Source organism: Lampris incognitus, chromosome 6 (assembly GCF_029633865.1).
Source record: "Lampris incognitus isolate fLamInc1 chromosome 6, fLamInc1.hap2, whole genome shotgun sequence".
NCBI lineage: Eukaryota > Metazoa > Chordata > Actinopteri > Lampriformes > Lampridae > Lampris > Lampris incognitus.
Genome location: NC_079216.1, coordinates 48,774,558 through 48,800,599, shown reverse-complemented (window position 1 = coordinate 48,800,599; position 26,042 = coordinate 48,774,558). Strand labels below are relative to the sequence as shown.

The 26,042-nt window shown below is 44.7% G+C and overlaps 2 protein-coding genes across 2 annotated transcripts in view; both read left to right on the top strand.

The window, feature by feature from the left end:
* Nucleotides 1-220: 220 nt before the first annotated feature.
* Nucleotides 221-8,268, top strand: LOC130114233 (G1/S-specific cyclin-D1-like). Its single transcript, XM_056282044.1, has 6 exons — nucleotides 221-412; nucleotides 2,436-2,651; nucleotides 4,976-5,135; nucleotides 5,736-5,884; nucleotides 6,888-7,083; nucleotides 7,721-8,268. Exons 1-5 carry the CDS (start codon nucleotides 221-223, stop codon nucleotides 7,056-7,058), a joined length of 888 nt encoding a protein of 295 aa, XP_056138019.1. The 3' UTR covers nucleotides 7,059-7,083; nucleotides 7,721-8,268.
* Nucleotides 8,269-9,419: 1,151 nt separating this feature from the next.
* The window catches only part of ric8a (RIC8 guanine nucleotide exchange factor A), a 32,831-nt gene continuing 16,208 nt past the window's right edge, over nucleotides 9,420-26,042 (top strand). Inside the window, exons 1-3 of the mRNA XM_056282272.1 lie at nucleotides 9,420-9,552; nucleotides 13,265-13,312; nucleotides 25,564-25,774. Of these exons, the coding sequence (XP_056138247.1) occupies nucleotides 9,469-9,552; nucleotides 13,265-13,312; nucleotides 25,564-25,774 (343 nt within the window). The 5' untranslated portion in view covers nucleotides 9,420-9,468. The remainder of the gene's footprint in view (nucleotides 9,553-13,264; nucleotides 13,313-25,563; nucleotides 25,775-26,042) is intronic.

The window sequence follows — 26,042 nt, the reverse complement described above, 5'->3', positions numbered from 1 at the left end:
TCGAACCGTAGAGACCTGGTAAACAGCGGACAAGCCAGTGTTTTTTAGCCTATCTGTCGTTGCTTTGTTCACGAAAGAGAGGGGGGAGAGAGAGAGAGAGAGAGAGAGAGAGAGAGAGAGAGAGAGAGAGAGAGAGAGAGAGAGAGAGAGAGAGAGAGAGAGAGAGAGAGAGAGAGAGAGAGAGAGATAACAGAGTTGAAACCCACTGGAGTGGAGGGAGATGCAGCTGGTTTGCCGCGAGGCAGACTGCCCCCGGAGGGCCCACGAGGACCCCAACCTGTTAAACGAGCGGGTTGTGGGAGCGCTGCTGCGCGCAGAAGACAACTACGCGCCGGCTGCGGACTACTTCACCCGGGTCCAACAAGAGATTGGTCCTCTCATGAGGAGGACGGTCTCGACCTGGATGTTGGAGGTGAGGAGTAAGCTACGTATAAGAGGTGAAGGATTGAGTGAGGAAGGCTGCGTCCTGCTCCTCAGCATTTTTAACGCTTCAATAGAATAAGTCTTGTCCGTGCGTGTGCAGAGGTACTGATTTACGCGTTTAACAAAAACAAGATTCGCTCCGTGAAGGAGAGATGCTCCAGAAAACCTCCGGGTAAATGTCGCAGCATAGTAAACGTTATGGAGGTTTATTATGGATGACGTGACGAACTCATCTAATAAAGCTCGTCATGACTCACGGTCCCGTCATTAAAACCAGCAAGGGAAATAAACGCCTGTCTCCCACCGGGTAACTCTGTATTTGCGATAAAAGTGGAAAGTTAAGTCTTGCACTTGTGTATTGTTAGGACAGCTGACACTGCCGTGACATACAGTGGACACAATCGATCACAACGCTGCATTTTCACTCCGCAGTACTACGTAAACCACCTGACTGGTTATATTGGTTGTTTCTTGCGTCAGGTCTCTGTGAGAATAAGATGTTTCATAGAGGAAAAACAGATGTGCCGTAATCAGGTCATACTTACTCTGATTTCGACCTTCCTCCTGTAATGATAACCAAACTTATGTGTTGCATAACTGACTCTGGAGGTTAACGATCGACTGATTCGTTTGAATGTGAGGAAGCTCTCTCTCTCTCTCTCTCTCTCTCTCCTCTCTCTCTCTCTCTCTCTCTCTTTCTCTCTCTTTCTCTCTCTCTCTCTCTCAATTCAATATGTGCTTTATTGGCATGACATACCTTTGTGTACATATTGCCAAAGCATTTAAAACAACAACACAACAACAACAATGATTATAATAACAGCATTAAGATATCCAACAGCAACAGTAGCAATAGGTGGCGTCACCCATTGTCTCTCAGGTTGTGGCAGGAAAATATAAATGTTGCTGCAATGCTCGCCGCTGCCCCCCCCCCTCCACCCGCAGTTTACCTGCGTCGTCCATTTCCTGGTACTCTGGAGTCACGTGTTCCAGCTCCTTGACAAAAGCCCGTCGCTGTTTTTCAAATTTAAGAAGGAAGTGCACCTCTGGTCCCACCTCATCTGTCATGCACTGACCACATGTTCGATGCTCTTTTGGCAACCACGTCTTTTTATGTCTCCCCTTTTCAATGGCTTAGACTGTGGTCACTGAGCCTGTATTTGGTGAGGATCTGTCGCAGCTTCCTCTTCCTCTCTCTCTCTCTCTCTCTCTCTCTCTCTCTCTCTCTCTCTCTCTCTCTCTCTCTCTCTCTCTCTCTCTCTCTCTCTCTCTCTCTCTCTCTCTCTCTCTCTCTCTCTCTCTCTCTCTCTCACAGTTCAGAAGTTTTGATGTCTGTTCTTGTTTACTATGCTCAACACTCTACCGCTACTTTCGCTTGCTCCCGTTAGGGGTCGCCACAGCGGATCATCCGTTTCCATTTCTTCCCTTCCTCTGCATCTTCCTCTGTCACTCCAGTCACCTGCATGTCCTCCCTCAACACATCCATAAACCTCCTCTTTGGCCATCCTCTTTTCCTCTTCCCTGGCCCAGCATTTCTCCTCCGCACACGTCCAAACCACCTCAATCTTGCTTCTCTTGCTTTGTCTCCAAACCGTCCAACCTGAGCTGTCCCTCTAATATACTCGCTCGTAATCCTATTATTCTATAAATTATTATATCCTATATCCATCCATCCATTATCCAATATCCAAACCGTTTCTCCTGCTCTCATGGTCGCGGGGATGCTGGAGCCTATCCCAGCAGTCATTGTATACACACACACACACACACACACACACACACACACACACACACACACACACACACACACACACACACACACACACACACACACACATACATATATATACATATAATAAATTAAATTAAAATAAATCAAATTGAATCAATAATATATATTATATATATTATTATATATAATTCTATGCTCAACAATAATGTAACCAATTAGCATGAATGCAATAAAAATAACACTAATCATTATTTCTGGCTCACTTCTCGTGTCCTTGCAGGTTTGTGAAGAGCGGAGGTGTGAGGAGGAGGTCTTCCTGCTTGCTGTGAACTACTTGGACAGGTTCCTGTCTGTGGAGCCGACCAAGAAAAGCCACCTCCAGCTGCTGGGAGCTGCCTGTGTGTTCCTGGCCTCCAAGATAAAGGAAAGCACACCGCTTACCACTGACCAGCTCTGTTATTATACAGACAGCTCCATTACCCCGGCTCAGCTACTGGTACCTCTCTGTCCATCTCTTATGTTAATGCATCTGTTGAGTTAATTGAGTAGGAGATTGACCACTTAAAACAAAATTCATACTTTAGAATATGACTTTTGTTCAAAACTTCTTTTTTGGAGTTAGGATGGTACTTGTGAACCTTTAACACTGGAACAACCGGGATTTCACTCCTACTTAAAACGACCATGGGCGGTCAAAATGGCCGCCGGTTTTTAAACTCTATATTCTGTTAATGCATTGCATATGTTAGCATGTCTGTTAGGAAACGCCTGACACCAAAATTAACATTTTAACAACTATAATACCATTTTAAACAATTTAAACAACTTAAATAGCAAAATTGAAAAAGTGAAAATATTACCTGAAAAACAAAACGGAAAACACATGTCGCTAATCTAACAAACGTAACAAGGCCTATACAACGTGAAATGTAAAAAAAAAGTGAAAACAAATACTGAAACAGTCCCAAACCACGACGGAACTTAAAAAATAATATAATGACCTTGGGCGGTCATTTTGACCGCTACGATTTTTAAACTCTATATTCTGTCAAGATAAATACCCAATTGATGCATTACATAAGTTAGCATTGTAGCGATTCGGGGGGACAACGCAACCGCAGTAACTGCCGCGGCCGGGACGCGAACCCGTATCGCCCGCACCGCAGGAGACATCGCTAACCGCTCGACTAAAGGATCATATTCGCGAACCAGCGCCCAGCGTGCCTACTTATCCATGCACGTAACACTAAACGTTACACTTAAGCATATCAGCTCCGTCACGCCTCAGGGCGCATGCGCTTCCGATGGCCTTACGGTCGCTCCCTTTAGTCGAGCGGTTAGCGATGTCTCCTGCGGTGCGGGCGATACGGGTTCGCGTCCCGGCCGCGGCAGTTCCTGTGGTTGCGTTGTCCCCCCGAATTCGCTACATTGGTGTCAGAAGTGGGATGGAGCGACCGTAAGGCCATCGGAAGCGCATGCGCCCTGAGGCGTGAAGGAGCTGATATGCTTAAGCGCGGGGACGCGCTTCCCGAAGGAGGGGGGTAGTGTAACGTGCATGGATAAGAAGACACGCTGGCCACTGGCTCGCGAGTCTGACCCTTTAGTCTAGCGGTTAGCGATGTCTCCTGCGGTGCGGGCGATACGGGTTCGCGTTCCGGCCGCGGTAGTTCTTCTGGTTGTGTTGTCCCCCCCAATTCGCTACATTATGGCTGTTAAGAAACTGACACCAAAATCAAAATTTTAACAACTTGTATTACTATTTTTCATACACATTAAAATGGCCGCTGTCCAACACCTGTAAATACTGCAACGCGTCGGTGGTAGTCATGGTGCGTCTGTAACGGCGTCTGTAACCAGACATGTTGGCAATAACCAAAAATCAAATTTAGACTATTTCTCTGCACGGGAGAAGGCTAGCTTTTTCCTTTTTTCTTTCTTTTTTTTGTGTCCAGGACCGAGCAAAGAACTTCGCGAAGGAAATGATGAGACCAAACACGTCATAAATAGTGACATGACGCACACGATCACGTGCAAATTACAAGCGGCCATGATGACCGCTCATGGTCGCTTTAGACAGATTTTATAACGTTTTTTTTGTGCAGTTGATGTAAAACTCATCTTAAATGCAAACATATGCAATTTTAGGAGAATTCAGGGAGAGGCAGGTCTGTATCTTTTTTTGTTTTTCACGAAGTTATCAAACTTTGAAAATCCAAAACGGTCATAATGACCGTCTTGGTCGATCTAAAAGACGTATATCAGTAGTGTCTGGGTTGTGCCTTCTCTTTTCCATGTTGTTACTTGGTTTGACAGTGTGCTGAAGCATTGTGCTGTATCCATAATAAAGGTTTCAAAAATAGTTCTGTTTATTTGTTCTGTAACACATGGCACCATAACCAAGTATTTTAAAATACAGCAATTATTCCTGTATTTATCATTTCTGCAAATATGTTGATGCGGATAGATTTTTTTTTCTTACATCAGCCAAAAGGACATTCCAGAATCCTAGTATGTAATTGAATATGTATTCAAAATTGATGTATGAACAAATAGATTTGTATTTAAAATCAAATAATCAATCAAATACTGGGTATGGTATGACATCAACATGCCTGCAGATTGAGGATCATTCTGCGCCTCCAGTGGAGAAATGATGTCATAACATGCCAAAGATCAACACTAACTCTTTTACTTTTTTTTTTGTTTTTTTCCTCTACTTAAATTATTCAATACCCTTCTTCCTCGTGCGCTTCCCTTTTGACTTTAGTTTATGCCTTACTCTCACTTCTCATCACCATCACGCTCTCCTTTGATTCACAGCAAATGGAGCTGCTGGTTTTGAACAGACTGAAGTGGGACCTGTCCTCCGTGACCCCTCTTGCCTTCATTGACCACTTCCTGTGTCAGCTGCCACACAAGAGAGAGAGCAGACCGACACTCAGAAAGCATGTTCACACCTTTGTGGCACTGTGCGCTACAGGTAGGTACAGTATAGACATGGACATGGGGGGTTAGTCCATGTCTATGTTTTGCTGCCCTCCATCTCTCCTTGTATCGCCTTTCTCCAACCTTTTGGCGTACCCTTCAAGGTTTGAAAACAGTTTCTCTATTTATGCTAAAGAAATGGCTTCACTTTTACCAAATGTTAAATTAATTCAGATTTTCCCCCTTTTTTGTGTTTTATAATATAAAAAAAATCCACAAAGTTAAATTGGCACCACATAACTTTTTTGCTTTAACAAATCATTAAATTCGATTTGGTCACATAGTGTGATGGCTATGGTAGAATGACACCATTGCCGTTTGGATCAAGTTCATGAAACCTCCTGGGCAATATATAGGGATTGTTTGTAGCACACTTTGTATGGAAATTTTACTTTACCTTGTCTGTGAACATACCTATCATTTTTCTGTGATAGTGTTTTTAGCTATGGCTTATAAACTGTAAAATAGAAATAAATAAATAAATAAAAACAAATGCCCCTTGTCTTTGTGGCAGTGACATAAAAGACATTACCAAAGTCCAACAGTCACCCACTGCTACTTGAATGAGATCTTTGATTGCTGATCTCCTCCATAGATGTTAAATTCATAGCCGGGCCTCCATCCATGGTTGCAGCAGGCAGTGTGATAGCAGCTATGGAAGGTTTGCACATTATGATTATGGGTAATGTGATTACATCGCAGACCGTGACTCAGCAGCTGGCACGGATCATCAGAACTGACGTGGTGGGTATATCTATCAATTAGTCCAGCTTTTCATTTACCTCAGTCTTAGCTTCCACACAGGACACATCTCCAAAACATCATCTGTTAAGGGAATTCAACAGTCTGATTTTCATTAATGGGACTGGGAGACATTGACACAATCGAGTATCACAATAATTTTGACCGAATATCTCGATAAAGATAGCATGAAGATATTTTAAGGATGACTGTCGATGCTTTCATAAGGTATTCACCCACAAGAATATTTTGTGATACGATTACTAGAAATGTGGATATGATGACCAAGCTTGTAGAGGCATTTGTCATTCATTGCATTTAGCTAAAATGGTCCAATAGGTTCAGAAAATTGCGTCACTTTACAGTAAGGCAGCATTGAAGAACAGGGAGCAGTGATGTGCAGTCAGGGGAAGCAGGGTAGGTGATGCCTCACCCAGGCTAATAATTTAAAAAAAAAGAAACATCACGATAGTAAAATATATATACTATATATATATATATATATATACATTTATTCATTATTCATTTATTTTTCTAACTTTAATTTGTTAAAATTGTTGAAAAAAATATTTTGATAAATCACGTAAAACTTATTTTATCATTAAAAGGCATGCCCTATTCAGGATGGCTTGCTCCCAAAGCTAGCATTCTTGAATGTGGGCTGCTGAGGCAGAGTCTGCTGGTGCCTCTCTCTGGCACAAATAAATATAGTTCACTGCCTACCCAGCCATGGACCTCACTGCACGTTACTGCCAGGGAATGAGAGTATTTAAGTTATGTCAGCCAAAATCCCATATAACATCCAACCTGATATCACGATGTCGATACGACATCAATATATCGCCCAGCCGAATGCCTCGGTTCCCAGGCCATCGAACACTTTGCCAGGTGAGGGCAACAACTTGCTGCTGATAGTCTATATATCGAAGTGGACGCTTGTAAATCCTGCAGAATAAAATGAACTGAATTCATTTGAATGACATTCTCTCTTACTTGCTTCATTCAGAGCTGTATAAGAGCATGTCAGCAGCAAATTGAGCTGCTGTTGGAGACCAGCCTTCGACAGGTTCAGCAATGCCAACAGCCATGCTCAGTTACCACGGAAACCAAAAGGACAAGCGAGAAGAAGGGGCATGACCTCCCCACACCCACCCACACCTGTGGCATCAACATCTAATTCGATGCTGACTGCCGGCTGCAGAGTGAGCATTGGGAAGGACTGGTCTGATAAGCTGCTTTTTTCTTTGTTGTTTTCCTCTCAGGGACACACACATACGCAGAAAAAATACTATACTCTTACGTCTGACTCATTCTGTGCTTGTTGAATGGTGGTTCATGACTGCTTTTAATGCATGCCTAGTGCACATCTGTTGAGTAATGCTGGAGTAGTTTTCTGGTTTCAATGGAAAATATGATGCAAAATCAGTCAGGGGGTCAGGAAACAGATCTATCTTTCAAGAAGCTGCCGTTCTGTTTGTATAGATGAGAGAGAGAGAGAGAGAGAGAGAGAGAGAGAGAGAGAGAGAGAGAGAGAGAGAGAGAGAGAGAGAGAGAGAGAGAGAGAGAGAGAGAGAGAGAGAATCAGATGTTGTTAAAGACACTGTTTGTTTCGGCATGTTTTATGATGTGTTGGCTATTAACCTAGCCTATGTGGGGCCTGCTCATTGAAAGAACCATAGGAACTGTGTAATGCCAGTAGAAGTGGACTTGAAGATGACATTTCAACACTCGATTGCCAAAAATAAAGCAAAGACGAGGATTCTTTCTAAGCTCTGAATCGCATTTTGCTGTAAATTTAATAGCTACTGGATTTTTTTAACTGTCTGATCTCCATTGTAGGACGCACGGCCACAGTTCAAGGGGTGAAAAGAGATTTTCGATATGGTGTTCTGGAGACTTCAGGTGGCAACAGTCATTAGAAAGAGATGCTGGGGGCAAAGCCATACAGCGGTGTTGTAATTTAAGACATGGTTAGGTAGGTGTGATGGACTGACTGACAGCTACCATCTCTGATCACCATAACTTCACACTGGCATTTCCCCTAATATATACTCATCCACTAACTAAATGTTCACGTATATTTGTGTTTTTGTTTGATTGGGGTTTTTTTTTACTTGCCCATTTGGATTGCCTCCTCTGTCCTATTTGAAGATGTATTAAGTTGCAACAATATATTTGCATAGGTTTAAGATGTTTGTAAGCTTTGGTAAAATTGTAGCACCTCTACTGCTAAAGTTAATGACACATAAATGGTAATATTTAACATAATGGCTTTTATCTGTTTTGTGCCTGGTTGTGGGCTGGGAGCTGATGGACGGTGTGTGTTGTTGTGGATGAACTTGGATTTGTAGAGTGTAAATAACTTGAATGTAGTGTGAAAGAAAAGAAGACGGGGTGTCAGAGCTCTGAACCCATCAGTGGTGGTTGGTTTACTTCTTTTATGCCCCACACTCACCAAAACCACAGGGCTAGATCCTTGAAAACTTACCTACATCATTTCTGCCTCAAGAGAAAAACAATACAAAAAGGCAGTTAGCAACTAAATATGTAAAACTGATTCATTTTTGTGAAGTTTCCATTTTATTTATCAAATGCATTACAATACAATGATAGCAGACATCACTGGCAATGAAATGCTTGTGCATCAGGCTGACCTCAAAAAAGCTAAAAACAACATTAAAATGTAAAGTTAAAATAAAATCTGAGATCTAAAATGTAACAATATTTACAGAGGTTAGTGATAAAGATAGAGTTCACTGGGTGGTGAAAGTTAAGAAAGATGTCAACCTTACACACATGTAGAATGTGGTACACCAAATTCTTCTTCTTCTCCACGCACCAACATTGAAGTGACAGCTGTATTTTAGTTTTAGTGCATCAGAATTTAGATTTTTAACAAAACCGTGTTTAGGGAAACTAAATGAGACTTGTGAAAAACAGTAAGTGTGGCCTGATGGATGAGGAAAAGGTGGAAGAGAGAATAATAACAGGTAAGTGAATGTAAAATGTGAGAGGTACATGATGACATTTTCAAGACAACGCAGACGAACAGTGAGTCCCATGTCGAGCGAATCGCGTCGTCTGCAGTTTTCAAGATGACCACAAGAGGTCGTCTAACTTAAAAAAATGTTTAAACTGTTCATTTGGGACATGACTGGCGAGGCCCACCATTTCCAACCCGTTAGCAAATACTTCCAAGTGTGCTGCCACTGGTACATTCACCCTTACGTGCTATACTGTAACTAAAACTTCGTTTCTTTGAAACTACATACACATCAAAATAACCCGATTTAAAAGCAACGCGTGCACTCATGGGGTCAAGCAACGCTGATGACGTTTTATCTTTACCTAACTACACGTCCCAAGATGCCTTGCGGTAGTCGTAGGTAGATAGATTTACACAAATCCTGCCCGTTAATCTAATCGCCTCATCCCCAAAGCTGTTGAGTCTGGAGGATCACACGGCAGCCGGTCAAAGTGGGTGTGCGTCTATATGGGAATTGGTGTCGGTTCCGCCAGTCGAAGGCCCATCTGATTTTTACAAAAGACGGTCGGCCGAGGCTCGAGCACTTTGAAGAGCAGTGGAGATGGATTTAAACGTCATCATACAGCAGGTGGAGACGGGGGACCAAGACGCGGCTTTGGCCGCGCTACAGATCTTCATTAAAGAGGTACACATTAATCATTATTAATAGGTCGCTGCAGAGACTCGCCAGTGAACAACAACAACAACAACACTAATAATTACTGATATCTTTCCATCTCACCACAATAGTAAAGAAAAAGCTTCTTGTGCGGCCCTACGGAGTTACGCTGGTGTTACGTAGTTTAGGCGTCTACAGTCGCTTGACTAATGGATATTCTACCTATCATTTCCCCGAGAGCAAATGTCCGCCACAGCTTGTTACACTCTGGTTTTCCATACAATTAGAGTTCCTATGTGTAATGAAAGGTGTATTCCCCTAATACTGAACATCACACTATGTATGGATTTCCCCAAGCTGGTTTGGGATTTGATCCTACCAGAACCTTATTTTCTGATCCTCCCACACAATTCGCCAACCTGTCAGTCTACGTAGTGGAGATCGGTGCAGCCATTTACAAATCTATAGAAACTTTTGAAATGCATGACGTAATGATGTCAGGCCATAGCCTTACAGTACGATTCGATCTGACCCCAGAATCATCTCACACAGTTTATTTTTGTAGAACTGGCACATGTTTTAAGGCTTATCATCATTGGCTTATCCTGTTAAAATCTATATAGGCCTAATTCTTGAACTATATGAGGTAATGGTGTCAAACCAAAGCCACAAGTTGCCGTCTGAGCCCACAGGCATGTCACAGAGCCTATTTTGTGGAACTGTCACATCATTTGATCATGTCACAATATGATTCTCATAATCCATTCATACATTTTCAGATGTGTTTGGTTTGTGAACCATATGGTGTAGTGATGTCCATACCTCAGAATAATGTCACAGAGCTTTTTTTTTTGCAGAATTTTTACATCACGTGGTGACATTACAATGCTTAGTACTATATGCTTAGATCATAACCCATTTCTGACATGATTGTGGGGTTAGACTGAATTATTTGGCTTTACTTTGCCATTATTACCTCTTAAGGTTCAAAACAGATTTGAAATCCGAAGAGAATGACATGACAGATCTACCCACTGGCTCAAGACAGAAACATACACAGATGGATGTGCTGACAGGTTTTTCAATTAGTGACAAAAGTTTAGGAGAATATGTCAGATGATTTAACTGTACCTTGTCAGGAAGACGTTGCACATTGCCAAGTTGAGGCTGAAGCCTGTTGAAGGTACCAGATGAGTTCACACCATTTACCCGACAGATGTCCTGGTGCAGTGTTTTGTGTGAATGCCTTGTAGCTCGCAGTATTGACAGCATGAATCGAGCTCTTGATCTTTGTTTCATTTCATTTATTATTTTCCTCCTGTCTTGTGTTGCAATATGTGACTCATTCTCAATTGACAACTCAGTGTAACTGGACTATGGGAATTTTCTTTATCTTTTTTGTATTTATTCATTTATTTGTTTGTTTATTTTTGGGTGGGGGCGACAGAAAAAAAAACTTTGCATTAGAAAGAGATCATTAAGGGGTTAAAGGTGTTGTTCTGCTTGAATCCTGACCTCGTCCAGCAATGATTTAAAAAAAAAAAAACAAGAACAAGTCACACTGAAATAGAAAAGCAGCAGATACGCAGCACATTTTACATCTGCCATTTCCTCTGGAACAGAATTGGTGCCTATACAAAATGTAATTGACACCGTCACACATGTCGAAATGCAATGCACACGTGATTGTTTTCTGACATATGCACCTTCTTATGATGCTACAGGTAAAAGCAAAATTAATTTTTGCACACAATGAAATATAAACATGGTAATATTTCTCAGTTCTAAGTTTGTTGTAATCAACTGTGCAATCATAGTGTGTGCGTAAGAGAGAATGGATCAAAATATATGGCTATAAAAAGAGGATACTATAGCTTGTTAATCGTATTTACTATATGGCTACATTAAAAGCATGCATCTATCGCAAAGGAATAAGCAACCTACGAAGCGTTGTGTATTACCATACGCCTGTGGGTTGTGTGCTGTTACACCTGAAATGTTTTAACAGTCTTGATGATACTCATCTTTAGCCCTAGGAGATGAATTACGCTCGTGATTGGGATGGGTATTTTCAGTCGGCTTACACCCTTGCTAGCTGGCAGTTGAATGTACTCTTGAATGGAGCGCAGGGCCCTTTTGGAAGCTGCACTTAAGTCCTCACCTGTGACAGCTGCCACTTATCGTATTCTCTGCAACTATCACTCCAAAAATAGTCATTACTGGCAGCATCATTCTCAGCTTGTTGAGTCAACAAGGTTATCACTTTCCTAATACTGCACAGAAGTCTCTGCAACGCAACATGGAGTAAGGGTTTATCGGTTGCAAAGGCTTGCAGAGAGGCTGATGGGCATATCTCCAAATTCTCAACAGTATGTTGACTGTGTTTGTGGGGCTATGTGACATTTTTTAACTAAGGAACGGTGTTGTTCAACATTACTTCATCACAATTAAAGTGGTGGTGCGTGATCCTGGGTGGAAGTTAGCAAGAGTTAGCTATATTTTGAGAATCCACCCCCTCACTTTTCCTAAGAGCTTCATGAATGCACAAACTGATTGGCAACAAGTAAGGATCAATGGAGACATGGGCTTACAAGCAAGCTCCTGATTGGCTGATAAGGAGCAGGGATTTTTTTCCTCAGTGCATCTACTTACTTGATAGCTGTCAGGCTGTGTAAAGAGTTTGACCAAATATGGTAAAAAGTCTTCGAAATTTTAATTGTAAAACAAAGAAGCCAACACGATATACAGGAGAACGACACAGAGCAAAACACAAAATGGCACAACAAAGAAATAAAATCAAATGGTTGTTTATAATATACCCCTGGTTTTCACATAATATTTAGTTTGTTTTCCTTGTTTGGTTTACAAGATTTCTTCAGCTATCCCTGTGTGATTTGGCTTTTGAAATGGAGATCGCCCTCCAGGCTTTATGGTGCCGACTTTGTATTTGTTTGTTCTGCCATTTCATTTTTTTTTTTTTGTGCCTTCCCTTTTGTGTGTTAAGAGCTGCATGTTTGAGCCTTGCAACCTTTGGCCTTCTACTTGAATAACATGGCACAACCTTTTTGTTACAGTCACACAAAAAGTAGCTGATTGTTATCAGTTAATGAATCCTATTTTAGATAAAGGTATTTTCGGCAAAACTTTTCTGTTTTCTTCCAAATTCATATAGTAAAATAAATTGTCTTCTTGTGCCAGAAGCTGTATTTCTGTTTTCCACCCACTGGGTCAGTCCTGTGGGATGTTTGATTCTCTAGCCAAAGGGCTTTTAGCTGTGAGGGAACTAATCTGGGAGGCAATAGGATTAGACAGCGCAATACACAAATAGTCTGCTGTGGTTCAGACAAATCCGACCGCACTGGACTGCTCTTAGCAAAACCCAGAAACGTGCAGCTCAGCATCACAGCAACATACCAGCTGCATGGCCACAATTAGGTACAGCCTGGATATCCCCAGACTGCCAAGATGGCCAGTAAATTGTTTTTCACTGGAATGGGCTTTTAAAACAGTATATGATCTCTTCATTACGTTTCTGGTAATTTCATTAAAGTTTGACAATTTTCTCTTACTCCTCCTCTTCTTTCTCTTTTCTCATCTACTCCTCCACTTTCCCCCCTTTTTTTTCCATGTACCATTATTTTTCGTGATGTGCTCTTCATTATCGCCTCATTTTCTCCACTTCCCCTTCTGCACATACGGCTCATATTCCTTCTCCATCTTTTTTGCTCCTCTCCTACAGAAGAACCAATGCTTTACTTTCAGTAAGGAAGAAGAGGCTGACAGAGAGGTAAAGTCCCCGTTTACACTGGGTTCACACATGTAACATGTATCTGTGAATTAGTATTAAAGTGTAAGGGAGAAGTTCAAGGCTGTCAGGAAATGCTACCCTGACGTCCTTGTCCTGGTTACATGTTGTAAAACAAAGCATGTTGTCTGTTAGCAAGTTGGTTGTCCGGAGATCAGGGACAATCAATTTTCAGTACTGTCCAACTAAACCTTGGAAATACAAACGACGGTGGACAACTACAATTTTTCTGCTGTTGAGCAAACTCTGTTGTCATGAAGTGCAAGAGAGTTTGCTTTGAGGGGAAATTTCACCAATATTCAACCATATTTCCATAATTGTAGCAGTGGCATATCTATAACCTATGCAATAGTTAATGTTGTCTATCGCCATAGCCTCCTCTCGGCTTACTTCTGCCCTCCATCGATGTCAGTCGATGGATGGCAGAAGATCTACAAATCAGATTGGTGTTCATTTTCTAACCTCGGCTGTTGAGAAACTCTAATGCAATGCATGCTGGTACATGTAGGCAATGTGGAACAGCTGTTTTGGCAGGAGTATGTTGATTTCTCTGTCAAAATGAATTGCATCATAGTGGTTATAGTTATAAAAGACCACATAGACAGTCAACACTTACTTGACATAAAAATTATTAGCAATGAAATTTCTCTTTTAACAGCTGTAAAAAACAGAGCACTTTTCTATAATGTGTTTACTATGAACACATTCTATAATACGAACAAACGCAAACTTTGGAAACAAAAAGACATGCTTTAAAAATAATAGTTTCATGCTTCATATTGTGTTACTGTGTCTTTATACTTGTAACTCCATTGTAAGAGCAAAATAAAAAAAAAAGACAGAATGTGGGTAACCAGATTTGGGAAGTTGGCTCTCCAGATGACAACTGCAAGTTTTTTTGTTTGTTTGTTTGTTTGTTTTTTGTCTGTCTATGTTTTATATGGCAAAATAAGGAATACTATAGTTCTCTTATTTCCCTTTCACTTCTGAAATCCTGGGTTTTTATAGTTGGGTTTCCAGATGCCATGAATCACCACCACAGCCAGTTATAGTTTGGAGATTCGGGGGGTCTGGAAACAGGTTTGTTTTTACTGGGATCACCAGTGGCGTGAAAGGGTCCAGGACATCCTAGGAAATTGATCCTGAGTACGGCACGGCTATCTCCCTGGGCATTGGCACATCATTTTTCTGGGAATGGTGTTAGTGTGATTGGGTCTTACAGATTCCAGCATTTACACAGTCCACTTGTTGAGTTTGACACATTAGTCGAACAAGCCACCAATTGAAACGAATATTTACTGCACTGTAGCTGCTTTATGAAGCTGAGGTAATTAATATATCGAAAAACAAATGCAAATACTACAATGTCAACACATCACATCAACTTCAGTGTAAACAAGCAGATAACATTGTGGAAGTGTTGGGTATAGAGAGCTGAAAGAGAGCTGGAACAAACATGGCGTGAAAGGGGGCTTCTCTCCAACGATCCAATGGTATTAGCATGTGAAACCCAGGACAAGTATCAGGATTTTGGTTTGACGAGTTCAGAGAGCAATGTGACCCCCTCCTCCATTTCGTCTCTCAGAGAGCCCCTGGTAGGTAAAGTCCTGCTATTTACAGGCGATATATATATATATATATATATATATATTAGATCTAAATATTCCGCTCCTCATTTGTTGAGCACTTTTATCAACACCATTGACAGTTTCCGAGGGGGGGGGGGGACTCGCTCTCGCTCTCTATATATACACGTATATACGCTCACTGGCCACTTTATTAGGCACACCTGTCCAACTGCTCGTTAACGCAAATTTCTAATCAGCCAATCACATGGCAGCAACTCAATGCATTTAGGCATGTAGACATGGTCAAGGCGATCTGCTGCAGTTCAAACCGAGCATCAGAATGGGGAAGAAAGGTGATTTAAGTGACTTTGAACGTGGCATGGTTGTTGGTGCCAGACGGGCTGGTCTGAGTATTTCAGAAACTGCTGATCTACTGGGATTTTCACGCACAACCATCTCTAGGGTTTACAGAGAATGGTCCGAAAAAGAGAAAATATCCAGTGAGCAGCAGTTCTGTGGGCGAAAATGCATTGTTGATGCCAGAGGTCAGAGGAGAATGGCCAGACTGGTTCGAGCTGATAGAAAGGCAACAGTAACTCAAATAACCACTCATTACAACCGAGGTATGCAGAAGAGCATCTCTGAATGCACAACACGTCGAACCTTGAGGCAGATGGGCTACAGCAGCAGAAGACCACACCGGGTGCCACTCCTGTCAGCTAAGAGCAGGAAACTGAGGCTACAATTCACACAGGCTCACCAAAATTGGACAATAGAAGATTGGAAAAACGTTGCCTGGTCTGATGAGTCTCGATTTCTGCTGCGACATTCGGATGGTAGGGTCAGAATTTGGCGTCAACAACATGAAAGCATGGATCCATCCTGCCTTGTATCAACGGTTCAGGCTGGTGGTGGTGGTGTAATGGTGTGGGGGATATTTTCTTGGCACACTTTGGGCCCCTTAGTACCAATTGAGCATCGTGTCAACGCCACAGCCTACCTGAGTATTGTTGCTGACCATGTCCATCCCTTTATGACCACAGTATTCCCATCTTCTGATGGCTACTTCCAGCAGGATAACGCGCCATGTCATAAAGCTTGAATCATCTCAGACTGGTTTCTTGAACATGAAAATGAGTTCACTGTACTCAAATGGCCTCCACAGTCACCAGATCTCAATCCAATAGAGCATCTTTGGGATGTGGTGGACCGGGAGATTCACATCATGGATGTGCAGCCGACAAATCTGCAGCAACTGCGTCATGCTATCATGTCAATATGGACCAAACTCTGAGGAATGTTTCCAGTACCTTGTTGAATCTATGCCACGAAGGATTAAGGCAGTTCTGAAGGCAAAAGGGGGTCCAACCCGGTACTAGCAAGGTGTACCTAATAAAGTGGCCAGTGAGTGTGTGTATCTATATATAGATAGAGATATATAGATATGTCCTGCTATTGTTTACGTTAACACTGACTTACTGTATATGTAGTCAGTATATTTTATGATTTTAGTATTAGAATTCTGTGTGGTGGTATCAGTGTAGTAATTTTAGTGTATTATAGGGAGATAACCAATGTCATCAACCCCAAATACTATACTGATATAAGTTGGGGTTTTTTTTACACATTGATTTACACATTGTGAGACCAGCAGTTCCAACAGTCATCCTGGCTGGCGTTCGTTCTGGACAGAGATTTTTTTTTCTAGTTTAGATCTATGTGTTAGTTTGGATATGTGTATTCTTGTAGTTTTTGGATATGTGTTTTTGTCCTTTGTGTTGTGTTAGGGTTTGCACCCGACCCCAAGAGCACAAACACAGAAGGCACAATATAGCGGGACCAACAGGCTAATTTATTGAAGAGAAAACTCAGGAAGTCCACTCTCACCAGGAAACGCGAAGTCCACCTTTAAGCCGGGAACCGTGGAGTCGCCCTTTAATCCGGGAACAGTGGAGTCGGCCCTTAATCCAGGCAGGAGGGGGGGGGGGGTAAACAGGAGGATACCAAAGGAGAACGGAAAATCACAGCAACGCTGGAGTGAAGAAATCCTCTTCGTAAACGGAAAGCAGCGCACAGGGGAAGGGGAGCAACGAGGAAGGTCCAACAGAGAAATCTCCAGGGAAGTAAACAAACTTCGATGAGCAGGACAAGCACAAGTACTCTCCCAGGGAACGGCACGAACTGGCCACAAGCTGAGAGTGACACAGCCAGATATAGGGAGGTGATTGCCAACAGGTGAGTGGAGGGGTAACGAGGAAACAGGCATCAGGTGGAGTTGGCAGAGCTCCGGGTACGCTTACGCTGCAGAGCGGGGAGACGTTGAGCCTTGGCCAAGGTTACACTGCAGAGCGGGTGTGGAGCGGCGAGACGTAACAGTACCCCCCCCCCCCCCTCTACGGGAGCCACCTGGCGACTGACCTGGCGCCCCCGGGTGGGCACGGTAGAAGTCGGCGAGGAGAGAGGGATCCATAATGAGCTTCCGCGAAATCCAACTGCGCTCCTCAGGTCCATAACCTGCCCAGTCCGCGAGATACTGGAACCCGCGGCCGCAGCGCCGGACTTTAAGCAGCCGGCGGACCTTCCATTGAGGATGACCATCTACAAATTCCGGAGGCGGAGGCTCAGGAACCGGGGGCATAAGAGGACTGCTGGAGACGGGCTTAACTCGAGAGACGTGGAAGACAGGATGAATGTGCATGGAGGAAGGCAGCTTCAGCCGAACAGCTGCCGGGCTCAGGACTTTCTGGACTTCAAAAGGACCAATGAAGCGGGGCGAGAGTTTCTTGTCGGTTGTCTGGAGGGGAACGTCCTTCGTGGACAGCCAGACCCTCTGTCCCTTCTTGTACTCCGGCGCAGGGGTACGTCGCCGGTCAGCCCCTCTGCGAGCGCGCTCCCTAGCCTTGAGCAGTGCTGTCCGGATGGTCTTCCAGACACGCTGACAGCGTCGCAAGTGGAGCTGTACGGAGGGAACGGCCACTTCATCCTGCTGTGGGTCGAACAGGGGAGGTTGATACCCCAGGGATGCCTCGAATGGAGAAAGTCCAGATGCAGAGCTGACCAGGGAATTGGTGGCGTACTCTACCCACGGTAGGTAGTCACTCCAGGTGGAGGGCTTGCTGTTACATACACAACGCAACGCTGTCTCCATGCTCTGGTTTGCCCTCTCGGTCTGACCATTTGTTTGGGGGTGGTAGCCCGAAGACAGACTTACTGTGGCTCCGATGCCTTTACAAAATGCACGCCACACTTGCGAGGTGAACTGAGGACCTCTATCGGAGACTACATCTGATGGCAGGCCATGAAGCCGGAAGACATGTTGCATCAAGAGGTCCGCGGTCTCAGCAGCCGAAGGAAGTTTGGGAAGGGCTATCAGATGGACGCCCTTGCTGAAACGGTCTATGACGGTGAGAACCAGTGTTTCCCCGAGAAGGTGGTAGTCCGGAAACGAAATCCAAAGCCACGTGAGACCAGGGGCGGCTAGGGAGTGGCTGCAACAGACCAGATGGCGCCTGGTGAGAGGCCTTGCTGCGGGCGCAAACAGTGCAGGCCGCTACAAAGCTCTTGACATCCTCCCGCATAGTTGGCCACCAGAAGCGCCGAGCGATGAACGACTGGGTACGACTAACTCCTGGGTGACAGGAGAAACGACTGCTATGACCCCACTGAAGAACTCGAGACCGAACAGCATCTGGGACGAAGAGGCGACGGGGTGGCACGTTACTCGGAGCGGGTTGAGCACGTTGGGCAGTGCGAACAGCCGACTCAAGACCAAAAGTGACCACACCGACCACTCTAGCCGCAGGGAGGATGGGTTCAGGCTCTTCAAACGCGCCTTCCTTCGGGTGTAGCCGAGACAGGATGTCAGCCCTTACGTTGCGTGTCCCAGGACGGTAAGTCAGAACATAGTTGAAACGACTAAGGAAGCCAGCCCACCGAGCCTGACGACTGTTGAGACGTTTGGCTGCCCTCAGGTGAGTCAAGTTCTTGTGGTCCGTCCAGATGAGAAACGGGTGCTCAGCGCCCTCGAGCCAGTGGCGCCATTCCTCCAGAGCAGCCACTACAGCCAGTAACTCCCGGTTTCCAACGTCATAATTCTGCTCGGCCGGCAGAAAAAGGCGCAAGGATGGAGTTTCTGGTCCTCAGCCGACCGCTGGGAGAGCACCCCCCCTACGCCTGAATCCGAGGCATCAACCTCTACCACGAATTGTCTCTTGGGGTCAGGATGGAGCAGCACTGGGGCCGAGGTGAACCTTGTCTTGAGGACTTGGAAAGCAGAGCTGGCAGCAGGAGACCAGATGAAGGGTTTGGCTGGGGAGGTCAACGCAGTAAGCGGTTCTGCCAGCTGGCTGTAGTTGCGAATGAATCTCCGGTAGAAATTTGCGAACCCTAGAAAACTCTGCAGCTCCTTACGGTTGGTAGGTTCCGGCCAGTCCACCACTGTCTGGACCTTGCGGGGATCTGCTCTGGTCCGTCCCTTCTCTACGATGAATCCCAAGTAATCCACAGAGGGGGAGTGAAACAGGCACTTCTCCGCCTTGACGTAGAGTTGGTTCTGGAGGAGGCGCTCCAGTACCCTGCGAACATGCTGGACGTGTTCCTCAAGAGACTGGGAGAAAATGAGGATGTCGTCCAGGTAAACGACGACAAACGCATCCAACATGTCACGGAGTACGTCGTTCATAAACGCCTGAAACACTGCTGGTGCGTTTGTGAGTCCGAACGGCATCACCAAGTACTCATAGTGGCCTCGGGGTGTTTTGAAGGCGGTCTTCCACTCATCGCCTTCCCTGATTCGCACGAGGTGGTAAGCGCTCCTCAGGTCTAGCTTGGTGAAGATGGTCGCCTGTGAGAGAGGCTCAAAAGTCGAACTCATAAGTGGAAGCGGGTACTTGTTCTTAATGGTGATTGCGTTCAGTTGCCGGTAGTCAATACAAGGTCGAAGTCCCCCGTCCTTCTTCACAAAAAAGAACCCTGCAGCAACAGAGGAAGACGAGGGCTTGATGAGACCTGCAGCAAGGGACTCGGTGATGTACTCATCCATGGCCGCCTTCTCAGGGAGTGACAAGTTGTAGAGGCGGCTACTGGGAAGAGTAGCCCCAGGACGGAGATCAATGGCGCAATCATACGGGCGGTGAGGCGGGAGTGACTTAGCACGGGTCTTGCTAAATACCTCACCAAGGTCATGATACACAGGGGGCACGGAGGAGAGATCAGGAGGCAGGGGAGTAGGCGAGCTCAAAGGCGTAGCACTAGGAGCTGCACGAAGGCATTGGGCATGGCAAGTAGAGCCCCATCCAAGGACTGTGCCTGTGGACCAAGAGATGTGGGGTTCATGGTGTCTGAGCCAGGGGCGTCCCAAGATAACTGGATTAAGCGGGGAACGTATGATGTTAAAATTGCATTGTCTCTGTGTGGTTACCTGCAACGGTGAGAGTAACGGGGACGGTCCGCTGTGTGATACAGGCTAATCTCCGGTCATCCAAGGCAAACGCATCAATGGGGGTCCCAAGAGACTCAAGGGGAATGTCTGCCTGCGAGGCAAAGTCAAGGTCCATAAAACTATCATCTGCTCCGGAATCAATCAGGGCTCCAAGGGAAAGTCTCTGGCCCGCCCAGACTAAAGCAATAGGAACAAGATGGCCGCGAGATTCGGACCCACGGGAGAAGGAAAGGCGGCTTACTAGGCTCTCCCTTGGTCCTGGTAAGCCTAATCTTTTGGCCGTGAGGGACAGTCGCGGAGTCGGTGCCCCTTAAGACCACAGTACAGGCAAAGACCTGCCTTGAATCGGCTCTCCCGTTCAGCAGGAGTAAGTCTAGCACGTCCTACCTCCATCCGCTCTTCTACATCCCCAGGTGGCGTTGTCGCGAAAGAGTCAGAGGAGGGATTGGCCGGGGAAACGGGAACAGCGGTTCGGTCTGACGCAGAGGTAGTTCTGGGATTGAAGGAAGTTCCACGCAAGGCCTTCTCACGCTTTCTCTCCCGGATACGTCCATCAATGCGGATAGCGAGAGCAATGAGGTCATCCAGAGATGAGGGTTCTTCTCGGGTAGCAAGTTGATCCTTCACCGCCTCGCTCAATCCTCTACGAAAAGTGGCACGCAGGGCCTGGTCATTCCATCCGCTCTCAGCGGCAGCCAGGCGGAAGTCGACGGAGTAATCTGTGACGCTGGCGCCGCCCTGCTGGATGTTATTCAGTCGTGAGTCAGAATCCCGACCGCTTACCGGATGGTGGAAAACCTTACGTAGCTCTGCGACAAAGTCTCTATAAGAGTTACAGTAGCTGGCCCCCATGGACCAAGAAGACGTAGCCCACTGCGCTGCTCGACCACTGAGCAGGTTGGTCACGTAAGCGATCTTAACAGCATCACTGGAGAACACGGTGGGCTGGTGTGTGAAAACAAGCTCACACTGCATAATGAAGGTAGAGCAAGTTTCAAAGTTACCGTCAAATGGGCGTGGACTGGTAATGATGGTTCCACGGGGTAAATAAACAGGAACCGGAGGATCTACTGGAGCGGCGGCCACAGGGGGCGCACTTGCTGGCGGTACAGGCTGGTTCAGCTGCTGGTTGGCAAGAGCTGCTGAAATGGTCTGCAGTTGTTGCATGATCTCTGCCTGCTGACTCGCCATCGCCGCCTGCTGGACAGCTAAAGCTTCCACAGAAGCTTGCAGGGGTTGAACTTGAGACTGGAGACCCTGCACAGCAACCGAAGCCTCTTGTAATTGCTGGGAATGGGCGTTGGTAATCTGAATTTGTTTTACTAGGGCTGCTTGCACCGGATTGGCTGTGGGTGTGCCGTCTGTGCTGGCTGGGGTCGTCATGGCCAGTTCGTACTGTTAGGGTTTGCACCCGACCCCAAGAGCACAAACACAGAAGGCACAATATAGCGGGACCAACAGGCTAATTTATTGAAGAGAAAACTCAGGAAGTCCACTCTCACCAGGAAACGCGAAGTCCACCTTTAATCCGGGAACAGTGGAGTCGGCCCTTAATCCAGGCAGGAGGGGGGGGGGGGGTAAACAGGAGGATACCAAAGGAGAACGGAAAATCACAGCAACGCTGGAGTGAAGAAATCCTCTTCGTAAACGGAAAGCAGCGCACAGGGGAAGGGGAGCAACGAGGAAGGTCCAACAGAGAAATCTCCAGGGAAGATCCAGGTAAGTAAACAAACTTCGATGAGCAGGACAAGCACAAGTACTCTCCCAGGGAACGGCACGAACTGGCAACAAGCTGAGAGTGACACAGCCAGATATAGGGAGGTGATTGCCAACAGGTGAGTGGCGGGGTAACGAGGAAACAGGGATCAGGTGGAGTTGGCAGAGCTCCGGGTACGCTTACACTGCAGAGCGGGTGTGGAGCGGCGAGACGTAACATGTTGCCCTGTTGTGGGCTGGGGGAAATGATGTTTTGTTTCATTTCATTTGCACAAGTGCATGAAATGAAACGACAAAGTGTTTCTGATTCTGATTCTTTCTCAAAAGTTTACGAATTGAAACTGGGATTTGATTGGCAGCATTGCCGTCAAAACTAATAAAATCCAAACAATTCGTACCCTTGAAAGAAAAGAGATCCAAGGTGCTCCCACAAAATATATCTAAAATGCCTTTATTAAGGTTATATGTGCAAATGAACTGTTAACAAAACAACAAAAAAAAAGATCAAGATTGAAAGCCATGATATTGAAACACTTGTGAGTGATTTTAGTCGGACTACTTACTTTAATGTAACTTCTCCGTTTTGGATCAGCTACATATTTTAATGAGCGCTGGGACTCATTGCACCATTTGTAAAAGATGGATGACTTCATTTTCAGCCCTGTGATGGCCTGGCAGCCTGTCCAGGGTGTCTCCCCGCCTGCTGCCCAATGACTGCTGGGATAGGCTCCAGCGACCCTGAGAGAAGGATAAGTGCTTTGGATAATGGATGGATGGGTGAACTTCATTTTCTCTTAAAGTGTAGTGTCAGGGTAAAACAAGTGCATCTGAACAAATACAAAGCCTCTGTATTTTACCATCGATCTAAACTTGTATCGATGGTAAAATACATAGACTGATATTTACCGAAGTCCAGTAAAATATCTAGGCAAATACTTCCAAATATATATTTCATTTTAGCTGGTTCAGTGTTTAACCTTATATGACCCTGGTCTGTCTCATTAAAATCAGACCACTTCTGAGATGTAATGTGGTTTGTCATGATGCTTTTACTGTTCACTTAATCGCTGATGCAAATCAGCTTATCACATTAGATCCAGTTTAGTAGATATATGGGATGGTGTAGTCCACCGACATTAAACAGTAGATTTAGACTTAAAACTTACTGTAGAGTGTATTTCTTTAACTTGAGATTCTTTCTTTTTCTGTTTCTTTTGTCTTTGCATTCTTTTGGACATAAGGAAGGGAAATTACAAGAGGTACGAGTGTGGTAAACTGTCCTTGTGTCTTAGAGAAATATAGCATACAGTTTGTGTTGTATAGAAGAGTCACCTTTCATTACATGTCCACAGGTTAGTGTAAACAAAGTTCTTGAACGTTTTTTATTTATATAATTTGATTTTGAATAAAATCCGTCCCTGAACCGATTCATGAGTGAACTCCTTATGGTACCAAAAGGGGCAATAAGAAGATAATTTGATAAGGATCATCTAAAAATAAATAAATGGATGTTTTAACATCATGCACTGTATTTTTTTCAGCCTTCCACAGGTCTCCAGCACTTCTACTGACAATTCACAAATTGATGGTTAGAAAACAAGCATTTATATGGGCAGCATTTGCAATATTTGTAATTGATTAACTCTCCAAAAGCCATAAACAGTAAAGGTCAAACAAACCAACAGATAAAAAAGTTAATTTCAAAAGTTTCAAATGTCATTGCACTCTTTCTGATACAGAGTTTTGTATCCTTTCAAAATAATTTAATGTAGCCTCTCTAAAAGTCTGTGCAGTTACCAAAACCTGGCAGGATGTGCCCAAATGTCACCTTTTTTTTCTTTTTCTTTTTTTTAACACGGAGCGTTAAAAAGAACCACACTCCTTAGCATGTGAAACACTGTGCTGATTCACGGCCAAACTCCTACTTCCATGTTTACCGGTGATGTCGTTGGTCGGATGACTAATCGTGTAATTTGTGTGACGTCATTGGTTGCCGCTAGCTGGAACCATCATTGATCACTTATGGACATTTGCGTTTGTAGGGCTGGCCCTACTGGCTGGTCCAACCGAAAAACCCGCTCCTCCCCGTCTACGTGACGCAGTGCATCCATCCCTGGTGTATTTCCGGGCGGTAACGCATTACTTGATATAGTAACTTTATGATATTACCGAAATCCTATTAGAAATGCTTTATACAATTTAATTACTGCTAAAAGTAATTTATTAATGTAACGCGTAACCCCCAACACTGCCCACAAACGCATTACTTGACATAGCGACTGTAATTATATTACTGAAATCCGCCACTCCCTCTCTTCATTCTCTAGCTCGCGCAACTAAAGCTGCTCTGTCGCTGCCTGATCTGAGTCAGCCGTACGTAGATGTGAGTTGCGCATGTGCACGCATGTGCGCAATTGAATTAGATTGGGCAGCAACTGTCAATACATTATGTAAGATTAAGATTAAGTTTCCTTTATTAATCCCCTTGGGGAGATTCAGTAACTGCAGATTAACCCATCCTAGCTGTGATCTGTGTAGCTAGGAGCAGTGGGCTGCCGCCTTCACGCAGCGCCTGGGGACCAACTCCAGTTCTTTTCCCATTGCCTTGGTCAGGGGCACAGACAGGAGAAGTAACCCTAACATGCATGTTTCTTTTGATGTTGGGGGATACCGGAGCACCCGGAGAAAACCCACCGCAGACGCGGGGAGAACATGCAAACTCCATACAGAGGCTGACCTGGGATGACCCCTAAGGTTGGACAACCCCAGGGTTCGAACCCAGGACCTTCTTGCAGTGAGGCGACAGTGCTAACCACTGGGCCTCCATGCCACCCAAATGGGTTTGAGTCTTGAAAGTAAATGAGAAGTTGATCGTATTTTACAAGTCGGCAAATCATTCACTGTTGATCTCCGCACAGGAGAACTGGAGGAACACTGGATGAACCAACTTTATTTTCATAATATCATAAAGCTGGGTAAACTGTATGCTCACAGGTGTGCGACTCACATCTCACATCACCTTTGAAAAACCTGTTTTATAACATAATTGAGTGCTAAATCCTCAGCTGGTTTTTCACCTCTGTCTGAGCTCTGGAGAAGGGGAGATTCGCCTGGGTACATTTGAAATGTTAGTTTGGGTTTTGCCTACCGGTTGGGAGAAAACGGACCTGTTAGCCCATCTTTAGGCTTTTAACTTCTTTTCACAACCTTTCTTATTCCCCTAATATTTTTTTTTTGGTCTGAAATGTTTGTTTTCTAACTTTTAACCATTTAACAGGTTTTTGTGAGTACAGTCAGAATTAATATATCAGTGTATTATCGAGATATTCCCCTTCACAGTTTTGATGCTCCTTTTTCTGGTTTTGTTTTCATAATAGCCCAATTTAGGTGATTATTCAACATGCTAGCCCTCCTTGCAGAACAGCCTAGTTAAAACCAATGGCCTGTCTAAACTCATCAAGTAAATCCAGATGGGGTATTCAACCCGATGTATTGAATGTCTTCCCCAGCACCTTGGGGAATTGGTCCTTGGCTTTCTTGATGGGGAGCTGCAGCCATCCTGTCTGCTGGCCTGTCTAGAAACCGTTCGCATCCTCAGCCGAGACAAAGACTGTCTATCACCCTTCATCACCTCCTCTGCCTTTGCTACTCTTGCTCGCCATGCCGGCATCACTGTGGCATCAGCTAAACCAGATCACAACCAATCAGGGGAAGGGCAAGGTAATTTATTAAAGAAAATCATTTTCCTTTTTTTGTTTTTAGAATATTGCCTTTTTGCTGTGTTCAGTGATTCAGTGGCAGCCATATGTCAAATCAGTTCACGTGTATTTGCACATTGCTAAATCATAGGGAGTCAAAGGGGGCTTTACACTACCACAGTGAAAAACAGACATCAACGACAATGGCCACACCATCTATCCTTTGACCCTCAATTTGGACGAGGAAAAACTCCACGGGGAAAAAAAAAAACAACTTTGGATCCCTCCTC